The sequence below is a fragment of the Phalacrocorax aristotelis genome, chromosome 18 (genome assembly GCF_949628215.1).
Source record: "Phalacrocorax aristotelis chromosome 18, bGulAri2.1, whole genome shotgun sequence".
NCBI lineage: Eukaryota > Metazoa > Chordata > Aves > Suliformes > Phalacrocoracidae > Phalacrocorax > Phalacrocorax aristotelis.
In genome coordinates this window covers 9624028-9648685 of record NC_134293.1, presented here as the reverse complement: position 1 = coordinate 9648685, position 24658 = coordinate 9624028, and the positions used below count along the sequence as shown (strand labels likewise).

Here is a 24658-nt window from a genome sequence, read left to right as displayed (position 1 = left end):
AGAAAAAACGTAAGGTGGTTCAGAACAAGACTGATAACATTGATGAAAGTTCCCGTAACAGTCCCTGGATATCTTCCAGCATAATGAGATCACTGGCTGAAATCACTTCAGGAGCTTCAGAAAGCTGAGAAAGGATTCATGCCTCTCTACAGCTGGCTCTTCTGGAGAGCTGCAAGGGGGCGATTTGCTCAGACTCCCAGTAAGAGGAGGGAAGATGCTCCATATCCAGCTCCCGCCTTGTCTGCTTTGGCTCCACGACTTTCAGACTTGGATTTTGGCAGCAGAGGAGCCTCATCCCAAATGTAATTGGTCTGATCCGCCTCCCTGCTTAGCGAGGAGAACAGCAAATCTTATTTTAATGTTTTGGCCGTGCGCTCACCTAACGGCTAGAACTTTCTGGGAGTTCTCTAGCTGGATCTATTACTGTGTGCCAAGGATCTTTTACTGCTGCTAATCTTCTCCTAATCATTTAATGACTCCCTCCGGTTATGAGATGACTCACCGGTAGGTATAACATCACTGGATGACACTGAGAACGGCGCTCACCCTTTCCCTCCAGCAAAAAATGCATGGTCTGCAGTGCTTCATGGAAAGTGGGAGCTTCTTCAGGTGCTGAGTTAGTCGCCAGGTGACAGCTTCATGGCCCTGCGAGGGCTGGTAACAAAGGCATCTCCTCGTTGCCTTGCCTGTCTGTGAGACTGTCCAGAGCAAGGCCAGGCTGTGGCTGTCACCATGTCTGCTCCGGGCTCACTAGGACACTGACATCCCCTGCCCATGCAAACTTTTTGCAGAGTATTTAAACATCAGGAAACCAGAGGGTGTGAGTAGAAGCTAGGCGGGGGTAAGCAGAAAACCAGGCTGTAGCTGACCGTGTGTGTGTACATCCTTGAAGCACACTAGATTTTCTCCATTGTAAAAGTCCTGTGGAAGCAGGAACAAATGCATTTGTAGGAGCTAAAGCAAATCTTCTCCTAAGCCTCACCCCAAACCACCCACTGTTTCAGCTACACGATCAGTGGCCACCCATGGTCTCAGCGATTCTGCTAAAAATACAGCCGAGTCATTTGCAGGAGGAAGCACCTGACATCCCCCTCTCCCGCTCCAGGGCTCGCTCGCCCTTAGCTCTACTTCTCTGCTCAATGTCAGCAGTCCTGCAGACATGAGTATGGGCTGCATCTCTTCTTGACACAGTCTTCTGAACCGATTTTGAGGAAGAAGGCTTTAGGGAGCTACATTTTCTCCCCATCAGATCCCGCGCACCATTCCCTGTCATCTCACCTGCTCCCATCTCGGTCTGTCTCACCCGACCACGCAAAGACAATGTCTGCATCATAGTAAACCATAATAAAACACCAGTTTTCTTTGGAGGCTTTTCAATTTTAATAAATAACTGGTACAACAGTGCCAAATCTGTGCATCAGGGCCCAAGAGACGAGGGTTACGTTTCAGGGTTGATGTGTCCTATAGCACTACTGACAGACCGATCCGGTTTCTGAGGCTGGCAGCTGTGCCTTGGACCTTCTCAGTTGTGGCAGGGTCTTTGTATCGTTATAAAAGGCACACCGAAACTCAAGGAAAACTGCCACAGACAGATACTGTGAACTACAAGCTCTGGATAAGGTGGGGATTTAATCCTCTTTAGTCTTTACCTTTTGTGAACAGATTGGTATCTCATTTAGTTCCAGAGAACCACTGCTGTTGTAAAAGCAACATCTGCCTTGCCAGTTCCTCTCTTGTAGGAAACCACTTCTGCAGGAGAGCACAGGAACTAAATCGGAATGTAATCCCTATGTCTTAATACCATCATGCATGAGTCACTCTGACAAATTAAGTAGCTGGCTGCATTACTGCTCAGCAATTTAAAGATTCATTTCAGGCTTGACAAGAGAAAGCATTGCACGGACTGGCCATCCTCCCTCAAGTAGACGTGCAGGGGACTGAGACGGGAGAAGGAGCTCTTGGCTTGCTCGTGGTCACTGCTGGGCAGAGTGCTTTCTCCAGTTGCAGGTTTGCAGTTGGACTTCTGTGGGACTTCAAGCAAAGCATTTCTTCCTTTCAGTGGAAGCCCTTCTACGTCATCTTGGGCACAATTTGGAGAAGAGGTTTCACTGAGGGATTGAAATTTCCCCTCTCCCTGTGTGCATGCTCGCTGGGTGCGCTCTCGCAGCTCAGCACAGGACTTCTTCAGACTTTATGTAGAATACTTGAAATAAGAGGAGAAAAAACAGTGAGTCCACTGACTGCTTTCAAGTTCTTAACTCTGCTGCCTGTTACATTTTTTCTCCAGGGACAAGGGGTGAGGTACACTACAAAATGTCCACATCTAAGCAGAAGCCCCAGTTGCGCTCCGGATGATAACCAGAACAGAGGACACAGCAGTGCCAGGAGCCCAAATTCTCTCACCCTCAGTGGAGAGCTTGTGCTGGCATTTGATGGTTAGACATGGGGATTTTATAGCATTACTCTGCTAGCAAAGGCTATAACAGAGGTAGCATTATAATGGCAAAAATTGCATTGGCCATTTTAGTTTACTTACGGAGCTACCAGAAGCTATTCACACATACAGCCATGATAGCGTTTTGCTAGGGCTAACAACTAGCATTTTTCCCAGGACAGCTATTCCTCCCTCTTCTACCTCCCCAGCATCATTTATCACTTTGGGGGGTGGATTTATGGTAGCCCCTGTGCTGCTTTGGTCGTTGCTCTCCACTAAATCAGGTGTGCTCATTACAGCAGCTTTGCTAAACGTTTTGGGCACCTGTTGGCCCTGACTGTTCCTCTCACAGCCCTGAAGGCTGGGGGCACCCTCCCCGTTACAAACAGCAAACAGAGCAGTCCGGTGTGCCCGGGAAAAGCAGGGCCATGCTGTGACCAATGCAGAAATGTAATCCTCCTCCTCCTCCTTAAAACTTTCCTGTGGAAAAGGAATACAGGCAGAATTGCTTGTAAGAGCTATCATTATAGCACTTTTCATTTTTTCATGGATAATCTGACTTCCTTCCTCCAGATGCTTAGCCAACATGATGCCTGGCTACTCCATAAACACCTTCCAAAAAGAAATTCCTCTGTAAGAAAGCACGTTTCTCTGCAACGCATCTGAAATAGTCCATTTTTATGATATTCTCTTGCTTTGCTCCAGCTCAAACAGAGATGCCTGGCAGCGAGGTACTGCTGCGGCAGGTTTTTCGGGCCGGGGTTCCCGTGCTCAGCCGCATTCCGGCAAAGGCTGGTGTTGCCCTGTGGGGAGCAGTGGGTGTCTGCGGGCAGGGGAAGACGTGCTCACCAGGCTGAGCTGTATTTGCTGTCGGTCAGACCACGTGCACGTGCTGTTGGGAAACGATGTGCGTGCTATGAGTGACACATGCTGAATCCTTGACCAAAAAGCACAGCCTGCCTTTGGTGCAGCTTCCCCTCCGGCACAGTCTTTGTGAGTAAGAGCTAACGCTGCTGGGACGGGCTGCTGAAGTTCAAAGCAAATGCTATAACGTGGAGAATAGGGTGACGGTGCTTTGCATGGCAGGGGCAAATCATAAATACTTTGCACGGCTTCAGAAAGATCCGCTTTTGGGGGCTGCCCACTGCTGGTGCCAGCAGTTTGGGGATTGTAAAACCCTGTAACTGGAGCTGCCAGCACGTGGCATAAAGATGATCCTGCTGGGTCTCTGCAGGTGCTCAGAGAGTAAAACCCGACAAGGAGAGCAATACTGGTCCCAGTCCCTCCCCCAGCTGGATTCCTAATCTAGTCTGGAAGCTGGGTGACCAGCACTACATGCTCTAACCAGCATATAAAGACACCACAGATCTATACATTAGCACAGCAGTGGTTTATTTTCCTCCTTCCCTTTCTCAGCAATCCACCTACACTCGTCTGCCAAGAACTCAGCCAGTGCTTGCTGTGAGCTCTCTGCAAAGCCTCCGAGAGCCCATTTTGAGCCGGAACACCTAATGCAGAACCTGTCCCTGTGTTTGGTATATCTGGGGCTACTTTTCCTCCACACATTACCGTGAATTTACTGAGACTCTGTTATATCACCCACTCATTCAGTGCAATGCCATTTTCCTGCAGCTCTCCGCAGACAGTTGTTACTTTAATTGCCTTGAGTAATTCTTTATCATCAGCATCAGGTTGCTGCTGATAATGGGGCAGGATATGCGGTCGTAGCAGAGCAGGCAGGGCTCAGCTGAGCCCAGGGAATCCCTTATGCTGCTCAGCCTCCGAGCTGCACAGACCAGACGGGTTTTGGGGGTTCCTGCCTGCGGCACGTGGCAGCGCTGCATGAAGCTGCTGTGAAACGGTTTTGAGTTCCTGTTGGAGGAGGGCAGTGCTGGGGCTGGGACACAGACCTCGACAAATTTGTCTCCCTGGTCGGAGTTAAGTCAGCTTGGCATCAGCCAGAGACACGGTACGGCACAGAGCAGGCTGCCCCTGCTCCCTGCACTGCCCGCGTGGGCTGCTGGGCACCGGCTGGCCCCACCAGCAAGGGGCAAAGCTCCAGCTGAGTTCTCTTTGGCATAAACACAATAAACCTCCCATCTCTAAATAAATGCCTCAACCATTTGCTCTCTTTTTACCTTTTATTTGACAGAGGGGCAGGGCCTGATGCAGGGGCCGTGTTGACATAGTCTGGCTCATCATCCGGGCTTTCCATCTGCAGAGCCGCAACTGAGGATGGGAAACCCTGATCAGTAAGCGCGTTGATCTAAAACCACATAGACACGCTGTGTGTCCTGTCAGTATTTAGCCTCCGGTACCAACAGGTTTTTGTGCCTGGGCCAAGAAACCTCAGATCACAGTGTCAAGATCTCCTTGAAGGGGGTTCAGAATGGTCACAGGAAATTTGCAAATGCTCTGCAAACAGTGAGCATGGACAGTTTTTCAGAGGCGAAAGAGAATGGCTTAGATTTAATCTAGAGAGTGCACAAACAGGATAACAAGAATCAGTTTGCTTAGGCAGCTTCCACACCAGAGACAGAAAGCTCTTAAATATATATGTATACATGCACCACTATCTCCCAGGCCAGACTACCCCCAACACTGCACAGGAAGCCACACGTTAGGTTAAGCTAACTTTTAAAGAGCAGTTTAAGAAATGTGCACCCCCGACTGCTGCAGGAAAGTCATGGGCCGACCCGCTGGATGCGCGTTTCTTTGTCAGAGGGGATTACAAGGCTGAGCTTGCACCAGGGCAACTTGAAAACAAAAGAGGATAGAAGACACGAAGAGTGACATTCTTCTGCAGCATCCTGTGGTCAGGGTTTAGGGACGGCCACCTGCACCGTGGCCTTTTGTGGACAAGAAACACGTGTCCCATCACAGCAACATGAAATTACAAGCGGGCGTAGCAATTTGGACATTGCCTTAGACATTTATCATGGACGATTGCGGAAAAAATAACTCGAGATGGGGGTGATGGCTGCGTTGCCCTGAGCACGGTCTGCACCGGTTTAGTGCGACAGGCACCCCGCCCATGAGCCCCATCCCTAAATAGTAAACAGTTACAGAGAACATACCTTCTGCTTGCTGGAGGTTCCATATGTGTATCGCCGCGCTGTTCTCATAGTCTACAGCATCATCTGTGACTAAGAAGAGTTTGGACGGGATGACGATGAACAGCAAGTGGACTAAAACTGGATGTTTGTGAAACAGCCCCCCCTTACCATGGCTCCCCGACTGCCCCTTGCATGTGAGTGAGTTTCCAGTCGGGTGGCTGCCATCCTGCCGCAGGTCGGCTGATGCTGCCTCATTGCTTTTCCAGCCCTGACCACGCGCCTGGATAGCTGCGGGCGCAGACGGGGATCAGGCTGGTCCCTGCTGCTCCCGCCTCCTCTAATCGCCCCGTGCAAAGCCAGGAGCAGAGCAGGCTCTAGCAGTGCGGAAAGCATTGTGCTAATTTCCTGAAGGAAACCAGCTTGACTTCCTATTTTGATTGCAACATCCCAGGACAGAAGCTGGAAGCCCTTAAGCAGACTCTGGTGCAGTGCCATCCTCCAGCGGCTCTCTGGCTGCAGCCTTCTTGGGCCGGATGTGGTAAGAAACCTGAGCTGGGGGCTAGAACCATGGTCAGTCTTGGCTGAGACGACACTGAAAGACCTAGAGAAGCATTGAAGAACCCAAGGCTCCTGAATTGCTGCAGAGATCTCCTAAACAAAGGGATCAGCTCGGAGGTGAGCTCTTGGCCGGTAACGTATCACCGTGTGCATTTTCCTGCAGAAAGGGGGAACGTTCCAGGTCTGCTCTGTGCCTCAGCTCTGCCAGCACTGAGCTGATAGGAAGAGCTGAGCCTGCGAACGAGGGGGTTTTCCCTCGGCTGAGTGGGTCGCCCTCCCTCTCTGTGCTTCCAGATACCCTTGTACAGCACACAAAAACCACGACAGCAACACACCTACCTGGATTGGAGCCGTGAGATGTTCCAATGATGACGTTTTGATAGGAATGGGAATCCTCCTCTTTCTCTGGCAGAGAGAAGAGAGAGGGGGGAAAAGGGCTTAAGGAAGCACAGGTGACCTGGGAAGATCCCTCAGCACCTGTAGGAGAGGGCTGTTTCCCACAACAAAATGCACATTAGCTAAAAAATTGTTAGTCTTCCTGACAGCCTGCACCAACCCGGGGCCAGGGCATCCCCAGCACAGCTGCAGCGGGCGATTGCTGCCCCGTGGGAGCACCATCACCACCGAAGCTGTCTACCACATCCCTTCCAAGCCACCCGAGGGCGAGCAGCCAAAGCCAGCCCTGAGGCACTGTGACTTTCCTTAGGATAGCGATAAAACCCAATAAGCATAATCCCCATCAGCAGCCGCTAAGGTGAACAGGGAGAGGGCCAGCTCCAGCGAGGGGTGAATCCCCAGGCACCCTGCCCAGGGTAGCAGTCAGGAGGGGGTATTCCTTCCCAGTGAGCATTAAGCTTGTGACTGCGGTGTCTTCTTGGGCTTATTCTCAGTTTCTGGGAAGGAACTGAGCCCCATTCCAAGCACACCATCTGTCTGAGCCCAGTATGCAAACCTATTAATATCTAGAACCAAAACCTGCTTAAAAGAATTTTTAACCCCCCCCGCAAGCTCTTTGTTCCGTTGCTGGTTATTTCAGCTCTCTGGACAGGCCTGTGAGTGGCTGAAGCATGTGAGTCCCTACGCTGCTAATCTCAAAACCTGCATCCACTGGTACTGAAAGCACCGCTGACACCCAACAGTTGGTGTGGTCACAGCACCTAAGCTGGAAATGTTTGCAGGCAGCGTAAGCACCGCTGCTGCCCACGCCACGACCCTCTGTGCTTCTCCAAAGCTGAAGGGGAGAAGCACCGAGCCCAGCGGGTCGACGGTCTCAGCCAGGACAGGCAGTCCCGGCACCGGCAAGGGCTTTGCTGCCCACACCCACGGCGGGCAGGAGCGGGGAGCGCTAGCCAAGCGAGGTGCTCCGCAACAGCTGCACACTGACACTACCTCTAGGTCATCCTCAGCCGCTGAAAAAGTATTAAAACTAGTAGGGGATACAAAAACATTAATGCTAATACATTCAGGTTTCTCTTTCTCCCTTTTTTTAATAACTTAAAATTTGTTGGTAAACAAGATATTTTTTCTTTTTTTTTTTTATATTTTTTTCTCCCTCCATTCTTTTAAAATAAAAAGTAGGATTCATGTTTTGAAATTAATTTTAGAGAAAAAGAGATTGATGCCTGAGTCAGCGCATAAAAATGCCAAGTACCCAGGGAGGTAAAAACATTTCCTAGATGCAATATTTGCCTTGAAAAGACACATTTGAATGGAGCAGTGCGTTTCATCCCACCTTCATTCATTAGCCTCATAAACCAAGCATACAAAATATTTGATAGCCTCCCTTTGGCAAAAAACTTCTGGATGAGGACATGCCTTTTCCTGCGTGTCTGGGCAGGACCCTGTGGAGCTGCAACCTCTGCTCACCCAAACCAGACCAAGCTACAACCAGGAAAACGGCCTCGTTACCCCAAACGCTCCTGCAGCGATGGATAATTTGCTGCTGCCAAGAGACAAATCAGGGTGAGAAGCGTTTTGTGCAATCGGAGCCACGGATGCATTTGGGCCATCCTGTTTACAACCAACGGATGGGCTGATCGGGTCTTGAGCATCCCTCGTGCCCCATGGCTTGACTACACCCCTTAACGGAAGTGTCTCCTGGACCCACGCTTGCTTCAGGCCTTACTGCAGTAACGCACAGACCTAGGTGAGAAAAGTCTCACGGGCTCCCTGGAGCCACGGGGCAGCGGGCTGGTGGCTGGAGAAGCAACCTATCTTGCTCACGTGGAGACCTTACCGTTGGGTGGTGTGAAGAACCGAGCACAGTTGTAGTAATCCAGAGACATGGGCTCCCTGTAAGGAGAGGCACCGTTAGCTCCTCCTGCCCGGGGCAGCCCACGGCCCCCCCAGCCAGAGCTACAAGAGCCAGGAGTGAGCGACCACGCTGGGACCCGTGCGGCGCCGCTCGGTTGCGCCGGTGGGCAGCTACTTACACGTAGGCAGCGTCCCCTTGCAGGCAGTCCTCTGCAGGCACAAAGGGTTTGCTGTCACCACACCACACCGTTGCATAAACGCAAACCGCCGTCCCAAAGCACAGCTGGACAAATTCCTCAAGCGCAGCTATGGCAGATGTCCCCAGCAGCCAGAAAGCCCCGGCACGGCCCCAAAGCCCATCCACAAGCAGAGCTGGGAGGCTGGAGCAGGGGGAGGCAGCCCCAATCCACCCCAGGCCCTGAGAAAACCAGGGCTCACCACTTCTCATGGGCAGATCCTGCCAGCTGGTAGGGAGATCGGGAATATCCTCCCGCATTTGGGAGAAGAAAGCACAGCTCGATGCGCCAATAATCCTCTCAGGGCAAGCACCAGCTCACACTGCTCTGGGAGGGAGTGGGGGGCTCATGAGCATCCTGTCCCCCTCTGCTCTGACCGTTAATCAGATCAGTGCGTGACTTATAAAGCAATCACTAAATTAACCAAGCCAGAGCTCTGCCAGCTGCCGCGCCGGCTGCCTGCATGCTCCCTGACGGCTCTCATCCCTCATAACCACTCATCGCCTCGGCAGCCTTCCCTCCCCACGCTTCCAGACATGCGGCTGCAGCATTTACCTGTCAGGAAATTTTGATACCTGAAGCTGGTCCTGCTTCCTGGAGAAAAACAGAGGGGCACATTACGTTCGGGCTCAGGTTGAGCGATGGGAACCATTCAATGATGGAGCCACCGAGCGTTGCGGCACCAGCAGCTCTGACGCCGCTCAGCTCCTTGCTCCGGGCTGGGGGACACAGCTGCAAGGTTGGACACCCCAGGGTGGAGGTTTTGGGACAGCCAGGGGTGATATTTTAAATAGTCTGACCCTGGGGCTCTAACCAGGACTGGTCAGCCGTAGCAGGATGAGGACTGGATTTTAAACTCAGACCCAGGCTAGTTCTTATTAAGTGTCACAGTGCAGACCAGCCACAAGCATCACGGGCAGGTGCTAATAACAGCAGTTAATTTTATAATCACCCAGCTTGTTTCCAGGATAAACCGCCCCTCCATGCCCTGCCTGGGGTCCAGCAGTGAGTAACCAGCCTCTTGGAGGCTTTGTCTTCCCAAAACTGGTGGGAGCTCCCAGCCGGTACCTACACAAATGAGCTGATATTTGCAAGACCCCCATTTATGAATTTTGCAGTAGGTGCTTCCCCCGCAGCCGCGCCGATGGGGAGAGCATCGAACCGGTGCCCGTCCTGGGGGAGATGCTCACCGTATCCGCAGTGGGAGGCGCCAAGCTCCTTGGTGGTTTTCCTGAAAGAGAGAAAAGGAAGCTAAAATCCCAGGTCCGAGCAAACCACTCCAGGGGTTACAAACCACAGCAATGACTAAGCCAGAAGGGCCATCTGTGAAACCTCCTTGCGAGGTTTAACAGGGCACACAAGAAGAGTTTGGGGTCAAATCCCACTATGCCTGAATATTGCAGCAGAGATATCGCGGCCATGTAGTTTTTGGGGTTTTGGTGGTGGGGAGAATGGGATTTCTTGTGTCAAACTGCTTATAAGCAGAGAATGGTGGGGTTTTTTTCATGATGTACGTATTATGTACAGCCACAGCTCATTTGCTTGGGTTCAATTTAAGCGGTTGCCAGTAGAATGTAGTCAGACTGAAGAAAAACCAGAAAAGGTCTAAACCCGCTGCTGACCATCAATAGATCAAGTATAGCCCAAGCCACATGTATAGGGTCCAGGACCCAATCCCAAATCCTGAACCTTCACTATGTTGGGTGAAGTTCACCCAGCCTTGGCTCTATAGTTATGTTTAGGTTTGGTTTCTTTACCTACCTTACTCCTGAGAAGTTTTCATGTTCCTTAATTTGTTCCAGCCGTCGGGTTGTAGCTAGCACCAAGAACAAAATGAGATGTTAATTATTATGGCAGCAGCAGATATTTCAATGAGCACAAAGCATCCAACAGAGAGGATTCCCCAGTACTGGCAAGCATTTTTCTAATGCATCCCAAAACAGCTTCCAAATCGTTCCTTGAAAGTACATAGTGGCCAAAATGGAAAACAAACAGAAAAAGCTGGTGTCTGTGCAGACCGCAGAGCTACCAAACACACATCGGAGGAAGCTACAATGACGACCACTGCCTTGTTGCCCATTCACCCCAGACCCTCTTGATTTCGGGGTCTTTTCCACGCTCAGCACCAGTAGGTCATAAGTTTTTGTCAGGCTGGGCTTGTAGCAAAGTCTCGTAGCGGGTTTGTGGGGCTCAGACTCAGCAAGGCCGCAGGGAAAGGAGCAGCCCCACAGAGCCGTCTGCAGGCAGTGACATTTAATACAGACCCTGTCAGCAGCTCGTTTCAGGATAAAAATCAAAAGGTCAGCACCTAACCCAGCTTGCTGCAGGAAGCAGTAAGGGGGTGATGATAAATGAGTCACTCCTATCAATTTGGGTTCACCCACACTGTTGTTTTCACAGGGCAAACAGGGCAGTTTGAAGAGCCCAAGTTAATAAGGGGTTGCATTTCGATGACATTGCTTTGGTGATTTATTTTCAATGTGAAGGGAGATTTTTTCCTAGAGCTCAGAATTTGCATCACTAGAGCCATTTAAGGTGGCTTTGACAATGTCAGTCTAATATAATTTCACCGCCTGGCTTCAAAGTGACCCTTTTCTTTTTACTTTCCTCCTGTTCTGTGCATGCAGGACCCCCACCCCGCAACGCAGCAGCCCTGGGCAACATTCATACTCACTGGAATGGGATCGGATCACCTCAAATGTCTGCTGGCTTTCAAGCCTGGAAAAAACGGAGGTACAGCCTCAGCTGAATTTTGGGGTCTATGACAAGGAAAATAGATGCGAGAGACCTCCCTGTTTGCTGAGCAGAGGGAAGGGCAGGACCCACACGAGCTGGGAGCAGCTTCCCAGAACCCTTTTTGACCTTTTAAAGTCAAGATGTGCTTATGGGCCATTGGCAGAGCAGCCAACATCAGCTAAGGGAAGGACCCGGGGGTGAGGAAAACATCATTTAGGATAATTCCTACTGTGACACTTTTTGCACCAGTTAAGGCCAGAAGAGCATTTTCGCCCACAAAAACTGGGTGTTCACTTGTGAAATGGCTTCAAACCTCACTGCTTCACCTCCACTGCTGTCCCTGCCCCTCCCAACATCCCTTAACATCAACCTGAAAAAAATAGCATACATGACCAATAATAAAAGTAACATACATGCCCAATAACCTCCCTACTTTTTAGTTAACAGAAGATGTGCTCTTCAGAGCACAAGAGGCTTCAGTGGCTCTTCAACCGCGCGTGCATACAGGCACCTATTAACTCTGATTTTGGGACCCTGAAAGTGTCCCTTTCCCCCCCTCCTTTCACTTGCGTCACCCCACCATCCCAAGGTGGCATTCACAGCACAGGGCTGGCGGGCAGACGAGGTGTCAGGCAAAGGGCCTCACTGCAAACCCTGCAAGTATACAGAGTTAAACAACTTTGCTTGCAAAAAGCCCTAACTAACCCAGAAAAAGATCTCTCAAAAGAGCACACGTCTTTAAATAGAGCACACAATACCACGAGTCTGAAGTCAAACCACCTAATCCAAGTATAAATTTCAAGAACTCAGACGATTCAGTACGAGCCCGCAGGGGACAGTGCCTGCACTGGCTTTTCCATCGGCCTCCGATGGACCACACCGAAGCCCTTCCCCTGGTCCTGGGCAAGCGGGGCAGAAGCAAACACCCCAACCCCACGGAGGCCTTCGCAGAGCCCCTTTGCACCACATTTACTCCTATATCAAAGGTTACAAGCCAGCTTTTTTTTTTCTTTATATCATTTAGCTGTGGTTTGTCTGTTGCTGAAGGAAATAAGGGGGTGTGCGTGTGTGTACAATGCATTTCCTTCATTGCTTATGCTGTAGGTCGGTGGTTGCTCTGGCACAGGGTCCCGCCAGCACCAGCCAAGGGCAGGGTCTTGTTTATGAAGTGACCAACCTCTCTGTCTCATCTCAGGGTGCAACGGGACAGGATAAGGACTTGACCTTCCAATTCTCCCAGACCTTTTTCCAACTAGGTAATGACTCACAGGCATCACGGTCAGAGCTTCAGTTTCATTTCGGATTTTTCTTTGTAAAGGCATAACCCCTTCAGCAGCACCCGGGCTGGGGCACACCGCCCTGCACGCCCCATTCTGGGATTATTTTATTTTATATAAATCCAGATTTCAGCTGTGAGGCATGGAGCGGATCTGGCTCCGGCCAGGGTCTCACCCCAGGTGAGCTGTTTGGGGGAGAAGCGCGACTGTGAAAGGCAACTTACTGGCTCCTTCGCTTGTTCGGCTGCTTCTCTCGCTTGGTAGCTGGAAGACAGGGGAAATAAAAAAGCTCTTAGGAAAGGATGATTTGGGAGCTAAAGATCAGAAAAATAATAAAACACATTCACAAAACTTCTTCAGTCGGGAGCACGAGAGAACAGCGGAGGCAACGAGCAGCAGTTGCAATAGGGTTTTGATTTAGTTTTTTAAACCATGTCTAAAGCGTAGTATTTATCTCAGGCGCCACAAAGCAAGCAAGCAAGCAATTCCCATCCCCAAAACCCTACCTTGCGGCCTCTCCCAGTAAAACCCACCCAGCACTGAGAGGTGGGCTCAAACCCCCTGCCCGGGTGGGTGCTCACCTCTGCCTTTGTATTTAATGTATATACGAATACATCCCCCAGCCTGCCCTTTCGTGCCTGCCCTCCTCCTGCCCGTCTGCCCCCGCAGGATTTGTGCACCTGGATACGGTCCTCCCATGTGGGGTGTCCCAAAGCCACCAATGACAGTGCCCGTGGAGAAGGGTCTGCAGCCCACAGTGTTGCACCCACCCACCCAGGGAAGGGGTGCTGCCGGGTCAGGGGGTCCGTCCTTCCCCTCCAGCTGCTCTCTGGCCACCAGCAGAGACCCTTCCCAGCTCAAGCTGCTGGGAGCATCCCTGCGGGGGCAAAGCGCCCTGAGCCAGGACGTGGCTGAGCAGGACCAAACCCACCCAGAGGGGACAACCCAAAAGGAAAGGGTCTGCCCGGCGTGACCCCCAGCCCAACCCGGGGCCACAGGCAGGACCCTGAAGCACATGACAGCGCCTTACCGGAGTGCTGGCACTTGACGCAGAGGCTGATGGCGGCCCCGAGCAGCATCAGCACAGCAGCCGCCCACAGCAGCTCCAGCTGCGCCATGGCCCGGCCACATCCAGCCTGAAACGGCAGTGAGAGGAACCCTGTGAGCACCAGGGGCACGCGAGGCTGCGCGGCCGCCGCTCGGAAAGCTCTCACCCCCTCAGAGCGCCCCAAGGACACCCTCAAAGAGCTGGGTGTTTCTGAGGCTGCAGAAGAGACTTCAGGGTGATATTCCCATGGGGTGACAGAGGCAATGCCCTTCCCCGTGCTGCTCCAGTCCGACCTGAGCTCACCCCAGAGCCATTTCACCACAAGGAAGGAGAAGTTGTTCACGGGGTTTCCCTTGGGACGCTGGCATGAAGAGGAAAAACCCGCTTGGATTTACTCATTCCCAATCCCATAACCCACGTTGGCATCATAAAAGATTGTCAGCAGATACTACTTTTTACTATCTAGAAAAGAGGGCGAAAAGGGAGGCACTTGGAAATATTCAGAGCTGCCAAGACCTTTGTACAAGGCACCCTAGCTATTTCCCTGCAGCACAGAATTACTTTAAATGTGAATTTCCCCACACTTTTTCCTGCATTGAGCTGGCTCAGACACCAGCTCTTCCCCTCCTTTCCATGACAGGCTCTTCCACAAACACCAGCTAACATTTTGTAATAATCAGCATGATTTGGCTTCAATTTCTTCCTTTAAAATACAAAACATCCTATAAATATCACAGAAAACAGCCTGCTGGGACTGGGACAGATCGTTTAGCCCATTCCTATTCCCCGGGGCCAGATTTTCTTTACTTACAGATTATTTTAATTTATTTTTGGTTTTAATAAACAACTTCTTTGGCCCCTAGGGGTGGAGACACTTCAACTTGCCAAAGGCCAGTCCATCATTGCTCTGCCTGGTAGGAAGCTTTCGTACTGCCTAACTTGAATCTCCTTATTACAAATGAAGCCCACATTGTATTGGTATAGACACTGTGGACGAGGGGAGGAAAAGATATATATAGGGGGAAATAACTAAGTATAAAAACAATAAATAATTAAATAAATTTTAAAGTACCAATAACAGACAATAGAAAACAGCAGCTCGATTCTCCCCTGCTCAGCACCTTCTGCTTCTGCTTGTGTAAAGCAGAATAAATAACATTTCTCTGCCCAGACTGCAAGCCGCACCGACAGCCCATGCATGCAGGAGAGAACCCAGAGAGCTCCTTGCAGCAGGCGAGCCGCTCGGTGCTGAGCAATCATCCTCCTGCCCGTGCGGCCGAGGATGCTGGCGGTAGGTTGGTGGTTCGGTTCGGCATTGGAGTCCCAGTCCTGCGCCAGCATCCTAATTACCAGGGCACGATGTAAATGATTGTGGGGCAGGGGAAGGGAAGGAAAGACACAGCCCCCCATTTTTGCTCCAGCAGCCCCTCAGGCACAGCGCTGCCCCGCCAGGACGCAGCGATCGCTGCCGGACGGGATGGGCTCCCTGGGGTTTGGTGCCAGCATCCGCGCAGCGGTGCCCGAGCACGGTCTGACTGCCCAGAGGCCCCTACATCAAGCAGAATGGTGACCTGGCTTTGAGACCATCCTCCCTGCTTGTGAGGAAACTGGGTTTAGTTCCACGCTCTTCAAGGTCGTGTAGACTCGCAAGGCCATGGCAGCTCCCAGCGCTCGCTCCACCGTGGCTTTGCTCTTTATAGACCCCCCAGGGGCCTTTTCGGGCAAAGTTTCTCGCAGCACTTTCTGAAGAAGCTGGAGTGAGTCGTTTTAAACTAATGGTGTGCCCAGCTGCCACCCTGAAGGTGCAGGACCGGCAGCCAGGATGTCAGGGACTGAGCCTGGTCAGGACCGTGTGGTTTCTCACATCATTTTCTCATGGCTCAACATCTCCCCTGGAAACCATGAGCTGTGGGCCATCTCTAAAGCATCTGCAAGGGGCAGCTAAGGGAAGTTGGCCCAGTGCTGGTGACCAAAACTCATCACACAAAGGGCTGTAACATTGCTGATTTGTTTGTGGGGTTTTTTTGGTTATTGGGGTTTTTTCTTTTTCTCTCTCTTTTTTTTTTTTTTAAGCAAAGCCCAGGCAGAGCTGAAGGCGCCCGACAGCACTGACCTAGTTTAAACCATTGCAAAGCCAGCCGCCATCTCCCTTCTTGAGCCAGTTTAATTTCTGCAGTGGGGCAGTAACACCGCAAACCCAGGCTGCTGCCGAGCCCCTCACTCGACAGCAACACAAAAGGTGGTTATTCGCAGGGGCTGCTGAACAGGGCGCTGCGTGTCTGACCCCACCACGGCATCCCCCACGGCTACCAAGTCACAAGCACAACACCGGCCTGGAGGTTATTATTTATGTTCACTGAACACCCAAGTCCCTGGAAATCCTTTCTTTTGGTACAAAACCTCCTCTCGTAAGGAGCTGACGGGAGGAGGTGATGAACAGATTTATGACAAGCAGAAGGCTGGAGGCACTTACTCATGGCTGGCAGGATATAAATAAAATATTTGGAAGGCTGAACGTGCTTCCCTGCTCTGTGCCTTGGGGAGACGGCAAGGAGAATAAATAGGCTCAAGCCACAGAGGGCTGCGATGAGATCCAGATATATCAGAAGGATGCACAGAGTAAATAACTTGCTGATCAGCCTTGCTTTCAAGATGCTGCATTCAAATGTGGGGAGAAAGGTTCCCATCTAGTTTCAGCTCTTCAGGAGTAAAATTCAGAGCAGCAAAATGCCCTGCTCTTTTTATGCACTTCTCTGTTCCTTTATATGTTTTTCCACAGACAGAAGTTTCTGCTCGCACGAGGAAGCCAGCATGGCCACGGCCGCGCCTCCGGCAGCAAGCGCAGCCCGAGCACCACGGCCCGCGAAATCCCCCGGGAGCAGCTGCTCCGAATAAATCAATCCAGGGAGAGTAACCCGCTGGAGCCTGGGTTAAGTCATGGCCTCTGCAGCCGGCACCTCTCCCGCGAAGGGGAAGCACGCCTTCCTGAACAGGGGCTGCTCTTTTCATGGCCTCGGATATTTTTAGCAATCCAAGAGACAAACTTTTTTTTTTTTTTTTTAAAAAAGGGAAGAATTAATGAACTTGCAAAAGATCGTCCAGTCTGTACGTGCCAGGTCTTGTCAGCCTGGTTGCTGGTGTGAAAGGTTTCTAGTCCTAAGTTATAGTGAGTCTCCAGTAACGGGGCTCACTATGAACAGCCAAGGGAAGGGGAGGTTTTTTTATCAGGGAAGCCTGAAACGTCTCTCACTTTTAAGTCTACTAAAGAGGAGAGACAGTCCGCGGACAGTCATTGTCAATCTGTCCGAGGGAGAAACACCAAAGTGAGAAAAGCTGTTTAAATTTAAATAAGACGACACTGGCTTATAAAAGGAGTAGGTATAAGCTGGATACGCACAGGCTGGAAATAAAATTCCTAATGGATGGAAAGTCTGGAAGAACTTTCCAACTGTCGCAGAAGAGGCAAAAATCTAACTTAAAAACCCTTTACGAGTATAAAAACATACTTAAACTTTTTGCTGAAAATCCAGGAGAGTGAGGAATGTGTTGATGTGGCATTGGCAAAAATGGCTGGTTTTCTGTAAGATCATTTCCGACGAAGTAATTTTAGCCCACTGCAGATGTCAAGTCCACCCCCCAAGTTCACACTGCAAGATAAAGACTGAAATTGCAGGTTTCTATCACGTGTTCATCCTATTTGTAAAAAAAATGCCCAAAAGGTAAAATACAAAACAGTTTTCTCCTCTTCCCTCCAGAAAGTTTTGTGGTCTGCTCTAGTTTGCAATAAATTAAAACTAATCCCGACCGATTGGATGAGTCACCGGCATGAAATATAAAGCGGAGAGTTTATTTAAAACCTCGCCATATGAAATTTAGCACACGGACTTGTTACACAGATGCAATATTCAGCTTGACTCAATGTCTCTAACATTTCTAAGAAAAGAAACACTACTTTCTGTTTGTCTACATTGCACAGATTGCCGCAGAAAGTCACGGCAATTTAGAAAATAAAAAGTCTCAGGCCAAGGAAGCTCCTGTGGTTGGAAGCACTTCAATGATCAGCACTGAGTCTCCAGAAAAAGCCCCTTGCCAGAGGTCTGCGCATCCCGTTTCCTACCAGAAACGGGTACATTTTCTTAGGAAAGCTGCTGCAGTATAGATAAAGTCTGGCTTTGCACAGCTATTCAAGTAGACCACGCTTTATATTATGCCAGGGGAGCAGTAGATGCATTTTAGTAGAACATGGGACAAGAGGGAAAATTGGAATTGATAAATCAACTTGAAGTTAGATTATCACTTTGTAAAATGCTTTAAAAAGACCACAGGTGGAAAATACAGTGCAAAATCCTAATCACAAGCAGCATGCCAGTGTAAGGAGCTAATTCACAGAAATATCCTGTATTCGTCCTTAACTTCCCCTGTTTCAGGCAGCGTCAAAGCCATGCAGCACCCTTTGCCACAGCTGCGGAGTCCAGGGGGACGCCACATTAGGAACTGCAGATATAGGCAACCCGTTTGTATCTAAGTACTCCTATTAAGTCCACAGCAATGAAAATGAGCCAATATCACACAAGATTATCCCACAATTATCCTGTTTTGCTAGAGTGCCTACCTCGCGGCCCATATTACACTGAACATTGATCGCAAGAGAAAACTGATGCCAAGACAAAGCTCTTTCCATCTAGGATTAGCAATTTCAAGCACTTATAAGTAGTAAAAGAAATACATTCATATACATGATGCCATTCAGCCTTGAAACCGATGGAAAACCCAGAAAGTGTAGTTCAAGTCAGCTATTCCGTAGGATTGGGCTTTGGAGGGGCAAACCTCGTGGGCTGCAGCGGTCCCAGAAGCTGTAGGCAGGAGCCAGAAGCAGGGCTCAGTAGATACGGGACGAGGGCAGCTCAGCTCAGCCTGAACCTTCCAGAACATTTTAGTAGATGCGAATGCAGAAATAATGTAATTTGTAAAAGCCCTGCTGCCATCAGCAGAGGGAGTGGGGAGATGTAAAGAATAGCATCGTAAAACAGGCTGTCCAGGCTGTATGGGATTCAACTCCCGTCTCGGGTCCAGAGGGGTGTAAGCGCTGCTAGAAGAGATATTTGGTAATTTTCATACCGTGGAGCTTGTCAGGTGATGGCCATGAGCAGCAGCACGGGGTAACATCCAGCACCTTGCTTCTCAGAGGGGTTTTACAGGGATGACCTTGAACCCTCTTTAAAAGGGTCACCGAGGTTGAGCCCAAGATCTCTGATCTCACCGAAATCAGTGGGACACCCCACCTGCCCCAAAGCCTTTGCACAAACCCCACGCAGCCCCAGGCACCCGTCTCTCCCCGTCCCTCCCTCTCCCACCTTACCCGCAGCCTCAGCCGCTCTCTCCCATCTGTCCCATCTCCTCCTGCAACTCACGGCCGCAGCCACCAATGCTGGAGCCGGTTCCGCCAGGGCTCGTTAGCCAGTTTCTGGTTTCCTGTCATCATCTGAATCACTAACCCCAACATCCGCCGCTCGGCCGGTCAGCCCCTCGCCAGCTCGCAAGAGGGACCCGCGGGCGGCGCTTGCACAAACTCACCCGGGGCAGCCTCTCGCAGGAGCGTTTCGGTTTGTCTGCTGCAGGGAGAGGAAGAGACGTGGACAGTGAGGAACCACACGCGCCACCGAGGTCCCTTCCCAAGCAGCCCAAGAGTTTCAGATGGGGCTGGTGTCCCCCCAAAAAGTTCAAGACTCCTTTTAGCAAAGAGCCTTTGCAGGATTTCACAGCGCACCCTGGAAGCGGCAGATGCTGCCTGGAAAACTCGGAGCAGATAAAGCAAATAGCGAGTCCTCTCTTAGTTTTTACAGCAAAGATGACATCAGGTCTCAAAGGCAGCAAACCACCTGAGGTCACCATTGCTAACGGCCAAACCTGGAGCACCTGACCGGAGCTGTAAGAATAAAACTATTTCTTATACTTCAGCGTTGGCAGTTTGCAGACATCAGACACAACTTCACTGTGCTCTTTAAAAAAAAGACTAGTAATTCCTTAAATTTTTTTTGTGCTTGAATAGAATAAGGAGGGTTTATGTGTAATGGGGAATTCACGTACTGGCTTAGAGCCCTGTTACAGTAAATGAAATATGTATCCTGCTCCAGGAATAGGGAAGTCTGCACGTGTACGTAGCAGCCCCGTATAGTTGGAGCTACCAGAGAGTGCAACAGGCAGCCGGGCACATGCTTTACAACTGCAAACAGAACGACATTTCATGCTGCCTCTCATTAAGACTCTATAACATCTCTCTTACATACAGCCATGTACGTTATCCAGTAAAGGGAAATTTTGTTATATTTAAATTAGGGCACTCTCAAGCTACCACAACCAGTCATCTACATCCATCTCTCCCCGAGAGAAGGTGGCTCTTCTACCATAAAAATGACAAAATAGCCAACTGTTTACAACCTTCGCAACCCTGGGATGGGAACTTTGCCATCAGTCTTTCAGAGGAAATGTTGCTTTGATAAGATAGTTAACAACTGTACGTGCAGACACATTTAGAATTTCTCTCTTCCAATTCTAACCTGAGGTGCAAAAGTCATTGCTTGCACGCACCTTTCCGAGCCGTTCCCACACGAAATCCGGGTGCAGAAGCCTATCTAAATCTGTGCGTATAATCTGAACCAAAGACTAGAAGAGAGACCCAGCTTTGAATTGGTTATACAGTTTCTGGCTGGCCCCTGTATAAGGAATACTATATAATGTGAAATGTATGTCTGACTGCTAAAACAGTTGCTACAAAATTGGCATTTCTAGCAGAGGTCTTAGCTATGGAGTAGTTTATTAGGGGTTTTCTGGCAGGTTTTTTTACATATTTAAACCTAAACTGATAACAGAAGTTTTGCAGAGGAGTTCTTTATAACAGAACTGATGTTCTGAATATGCTGGAGACCATTACAGTTTGTCTTTCGTATCAGAAATCTGTTTCATTAGGAACAGCCGCTGCTAAAAAGGTACCTTGCATTTGCTTACAGGTTCTCTGATGGGTCCCACAGCTTCAGAGATGACTCACTGCCACGGTACGGACGTTAGCACAGTTGGCACGGGATGTAGCAAAGGCACCTCGTGTTAGTCCCCCAGCTGCCTCCTGGACTGACAGAGGCGACTGCTCAGCCTCTCTAGAACAGGTAGAAGCTGCTGCCATGCCCGTGGTGCAAAGCAGCCGGGTCAGCCCCAGTGCGTTACAACATGCCCTTTGAAGACATCAGTCCTTCTGAGAGGCCAACCACCTTGGTGTCGAACTTTGATTAGAAGGTAATTACTGCAGTAACACACCCCGTTGTATAGCTATTACCTCCCTTCTGCGTATTTCTCCCGAGAAGGGCTGGATGTAGGGGTTTAGGATGAGAGCCCTCACTCCGAGCCCCTACTAACGCAACCGTGACCAAGCCCCCCGCCCCGACACACACGCAATAACCCCTCAGACACCAAACCCAGCATGGGGTACCAGGCTCTGCCCTGTGCCTGCCCTCTCCCTCCTGCAACTCCCGTGCCTCGTCTAGACCTGCTGCTAGAAACCATTTCTGGTCTGACAAAAAGTCAAAGAGAGAGAAGCATCGTGCTTCTAGCTACCGCAATAAATCATGTAAAAAGTCACATTACAACTCCACCTTCCCATATCCTTTTCAAAGATTACCCATTTCAGCTTGGTTTTGTTTTCCCCGCACAACAAACACGCATCACCTACTCCTTCAGTCAGTTTTAACAGCAAACCAAACCGTCTTTTTTTTTCTTTTCCTTTTAAAACATAGCTAACCAGCTGTAGAAATAGCTTTTTGGGCCCAGAGAGATCATGAGACTCCATCTTCCACCCTCTCCAGCTCACCTGTTGAGGCTGGGAGACTGAATGCCCTGGGGACCGGTTTACATCCTTTCAGGTAAAGGTGGGGTCTGCTCAAAGACCGGCTGGTTTTGCCTGAACCGGGGGCTATGACTAATGCTGATCAGAAACTCTCAGCAGACCAACGATTAGAAATCAATGCATCACGTAAACCCGACCTTTCTGCGGAAACACACCCAATGCTGAAAGTTTTGAGGAAAGGTTTCTGAGCTCCTACAGGCTTTCCCCCAGAGCTCATAAGCTTTGCAAGTCCAGCGTCGCCCGCTTTGCAGGAGACTAGCATTCAGATCCCTTCGCTTTGCGACCACAATAAGCACGTCTCATCCCAACCGTCAAGTATTTGTTCCGCCAAATTTTCACAGCAGCTTTAACGAAAGCCAGACCTTGGAGGAGAGTTTCTGCCACGCCAGCGCGGCGCACCCCCGCTTCCGCCCGGACCGAGAGCGGGCTTCCCCCGCGGCCGGAGCTGCGGGAGCGTTTCCCCAGCTGAAGGGGAAGTGCCGCCCCCTCCCCGGCCCCGGCTGCACGCCCCGCTGCAAATCCGAGCGCACCAGCCTGAAACCGAAAGCAGCTCCGTTACAGCTGAAGGTACGTGCTGCTACCACCCAGTGGAAAGACAGCTCACAGCCAGGATTTCTGGGTGCTTTACGAGAATTCGGCCAAGCAAGGTTTGCCAAGGCTAATCCTACTAAAGCTTCCTCCCATTCTTATCCGCCTCACTTCATCCTTGTAGACACCGTAATTCTTAAATTTGAACACAGAACCCGAGAAGGTTTGAATGCTTTTATTTGGGTTTTTTATACAGCAATACAAATGATACAGATTCATTACAGTACAGGTTTTGCAGGGGTTTATAGAGGTACTTAGTGATTTTTGGTTTATTTAAAAGAAAGAGGCAGATTTGGGAGCACGGTGACACGAACAAAACAATCTCGTAGTAGGAAGTAAATCCCCCCCTGCGCTGAACGCTAACCTGGGTGAAACCTACTGGGCGGAAAGGGGGTGGCAGCATTCCCAGCAATAACATACCCAAAACATCAACCCTGGGATACTCTAGAGCCTTTCACAAGAATTTCTGAGCTTACAGGTAAGCAGGTCGTTCCTGTAACAGCACTGAAGGCCCTTAAAAGCCCTTGGATGCACTTTGCTGCAAAGGGAACAGAAATGAGGGAAGCTGATGTTAAAATTAGCCTGCCGTTGAGCAGGCACTGACACGTAACGCAGTCGCTGCAGCTATGGAAGAGGAAACCATAAAACGCTTTAGATTTAGTCACCCAAACAGCTACAGCACAACGAGGAACATGATCGTAGACCTAATAACAGCGACACCGCACGCGCACCGTGACACCGTGTGAGCACCCAGACCCCCTCTCCCGTTTCTTGTGCCGTTGGGGTTTCAGTGAGCGGACAGGGGCAGGAGCCAGCAAAGCTCCCCTGCCATCCCTAACGCGCAGGATCGGTGCAAGCCGCGCACCTGTAGCTTTGGTAGCACGTTTGTCCAGTTAGTCCAGGACATACAGCGTCATCAGGATATTGCTGTTAGTGGTGAGCATCAGGCTTGAGAGTCAAGTGTCTGGCACTGAAGGGTTAAATCCTTTCAGAAAGCAAGGTCAAATAGTATGATTACACAACTTTAAATACTTCTAATTGGTTGGTTTGATACCGCTATAGTGAGGGGTATCACAAATAACAGAATAAATTGCAGAGTATACAGACACAATGTATGCACGCAATGAAAGATGGCCCTCTGCCCCTTCAAATATACTCGATTCCTTACAATCCTGCAGTGGGGAAGTGGCGTTTGAGAGGAGGGATTCAACTACCAGATTAGAAATTCCAATCTCAGCTGGAAATTGAATTCCTCGTCAGCCACAGAAACTCCCCTTTCTAAAAAATTTAAGACAAGCGTCACTTATAAAATTGCACCCCAAATCCGGTCCAGAGAAGTGCCCTTGAGAACGACAAAGGTAACTGATTCTGCGCTGGAATATGCCAGGATATGTGAACAGCCCCGTTCCTTCAGAGCCTTCGCTCTCATCTGGTAGCGAAACACAGAAACCATCAGAGTGTAAACCACAAACTTAACACAAACGTACAGACGCTCACAGTTAACAGCTTATGGCCCGTGCTCTTGCTGTAAGCCGGTGTGATCAGTCACGAGACACGCTTCCACATGCTGAGGAGTGAGGTGGGTGTAGAAAAGCAGCGATCTGTGCTTGGCTCCGAACTGCTGTGCTTGGAGCAAACTTGGCACGCGTGGCCTTTGGCCAAAACACCCTCTAGGTGACCAGGGGGATTCCTGGAAAACAGCCACTCCAAGCAGCTCTGCTCAGAGCAGTCAGTGGGACAAGGGCTGCTCTGACAGCTGCTACGCGCGAGCGCTCTGATGAAGGGGGTCGCACATGCGTTTCCAAATTTGCTGGCTTTATTATTATTAGATCTTTTCTACAAAAAGGAGGGCTTGCAATATCACAGGATTTGCTCTAAAATTCTCAAGATATTATCTTTTCCGAAGACAAGTCAGCAGCTAGTACTACAGGTAGCAAATGCACCTACTATACTACGTGCTAAAGTCAGGACTGAAACGATAATGGAATTCATTAAGACAAGTTGAAAAGTATCAACATCATCCAAAACCGCCCTGGGGCGGCGAGTCTTGGCCACACTCACTCTCTGTCACAACCGGCTCTGGGACACCTAGCAAAACTTCAGGAAGTCACGGTCACCACTGGAGCCTCTTAGCAGTGCCAACGCATCTCAGTAGTATGTTAAGATCTTGTTGCTACTCTAGGAAGGGAAGTAAGCCACCCTCGAGGGCATAAATTTAACTTGACTCTATCACCGGCCCACCAGGTAAATATATGAACACTCCTCCACCTTTCTTCAGCCATCAGAACAACATTCATGACCACCATGGCCATGTGCTCATGACCATTCATGAGCACAAAGACCCCTCGGACACTGTTGGACTTGCACAGTCCCGTGAGTTGGCGACACACCCGTGCCAGCACGGGGCGGCTGCCCTTAGAGGACTGGGATTAGCTCTCCCAGGACCACTCCTGGGCTTGGAGGGTTTATTTTTTGGTGGTTGATGGAGTCGCAGCAAGTTAGACACCTGCTGCTTACTCCTGCGGTGTCCCACAGCTCTTCCAGAGACACCACACCAGCTTTCCCCACCTGCAACCCA

General features: G+C 50.2%; 1 protein-coding gene across 3 annotated transcripts; it reads right to left on the bottom strand.

Moving 5' to 3' along the window:
• Positions 1-1364: 1364 nt before the first annotated feature.
• Positions 1365-21726, bottom strand: LAT2 (linker for activation of T cells family member 2). Of its 3 annotated transcripts, none has more exons than XM_075113401.1 (13): positions 21648-21726; positions 13581-13686; positions 12775-12814; positions 11212-11255; positions 10299-10353; positions 9728-9768; positions 9093-9131; positions 8481-8511; positions 8285-8340; positions 6388-6453; positions 5512-5580; positions 4573-4663; positions 1365-2203 (listed from the first exon to the last, which is right to left on the bottom strand). In XM_075113401.1, exons 2-13 carry the CDS (start codon positions 13666-13668, stop codon positions 2185-2187), a joined length of 639 nt encoding a protein of 212 aa, XP_074969502.1. In that variant the 5' UTR covers positions 13669-13686; positions 21648-21726; the 3' UTR covers positions 1365-2184. The 3 variants fall into 3 exon arrangements, with proteins under 3 accessions (XP_074969502.1, XP_074969501.1, XP_074969500.1); XM_075113400.1 differs by lacking the exon at positions 21648-21726 and adding an exon at positions 21457-21537; XM_075113399.1 differs by lacking the exon at positions 21648-21726 and adding an exon at positions 18958-19046.
• Between the last annotated feature and the right edge of the window lie 2932 nt (positions 21727-24658).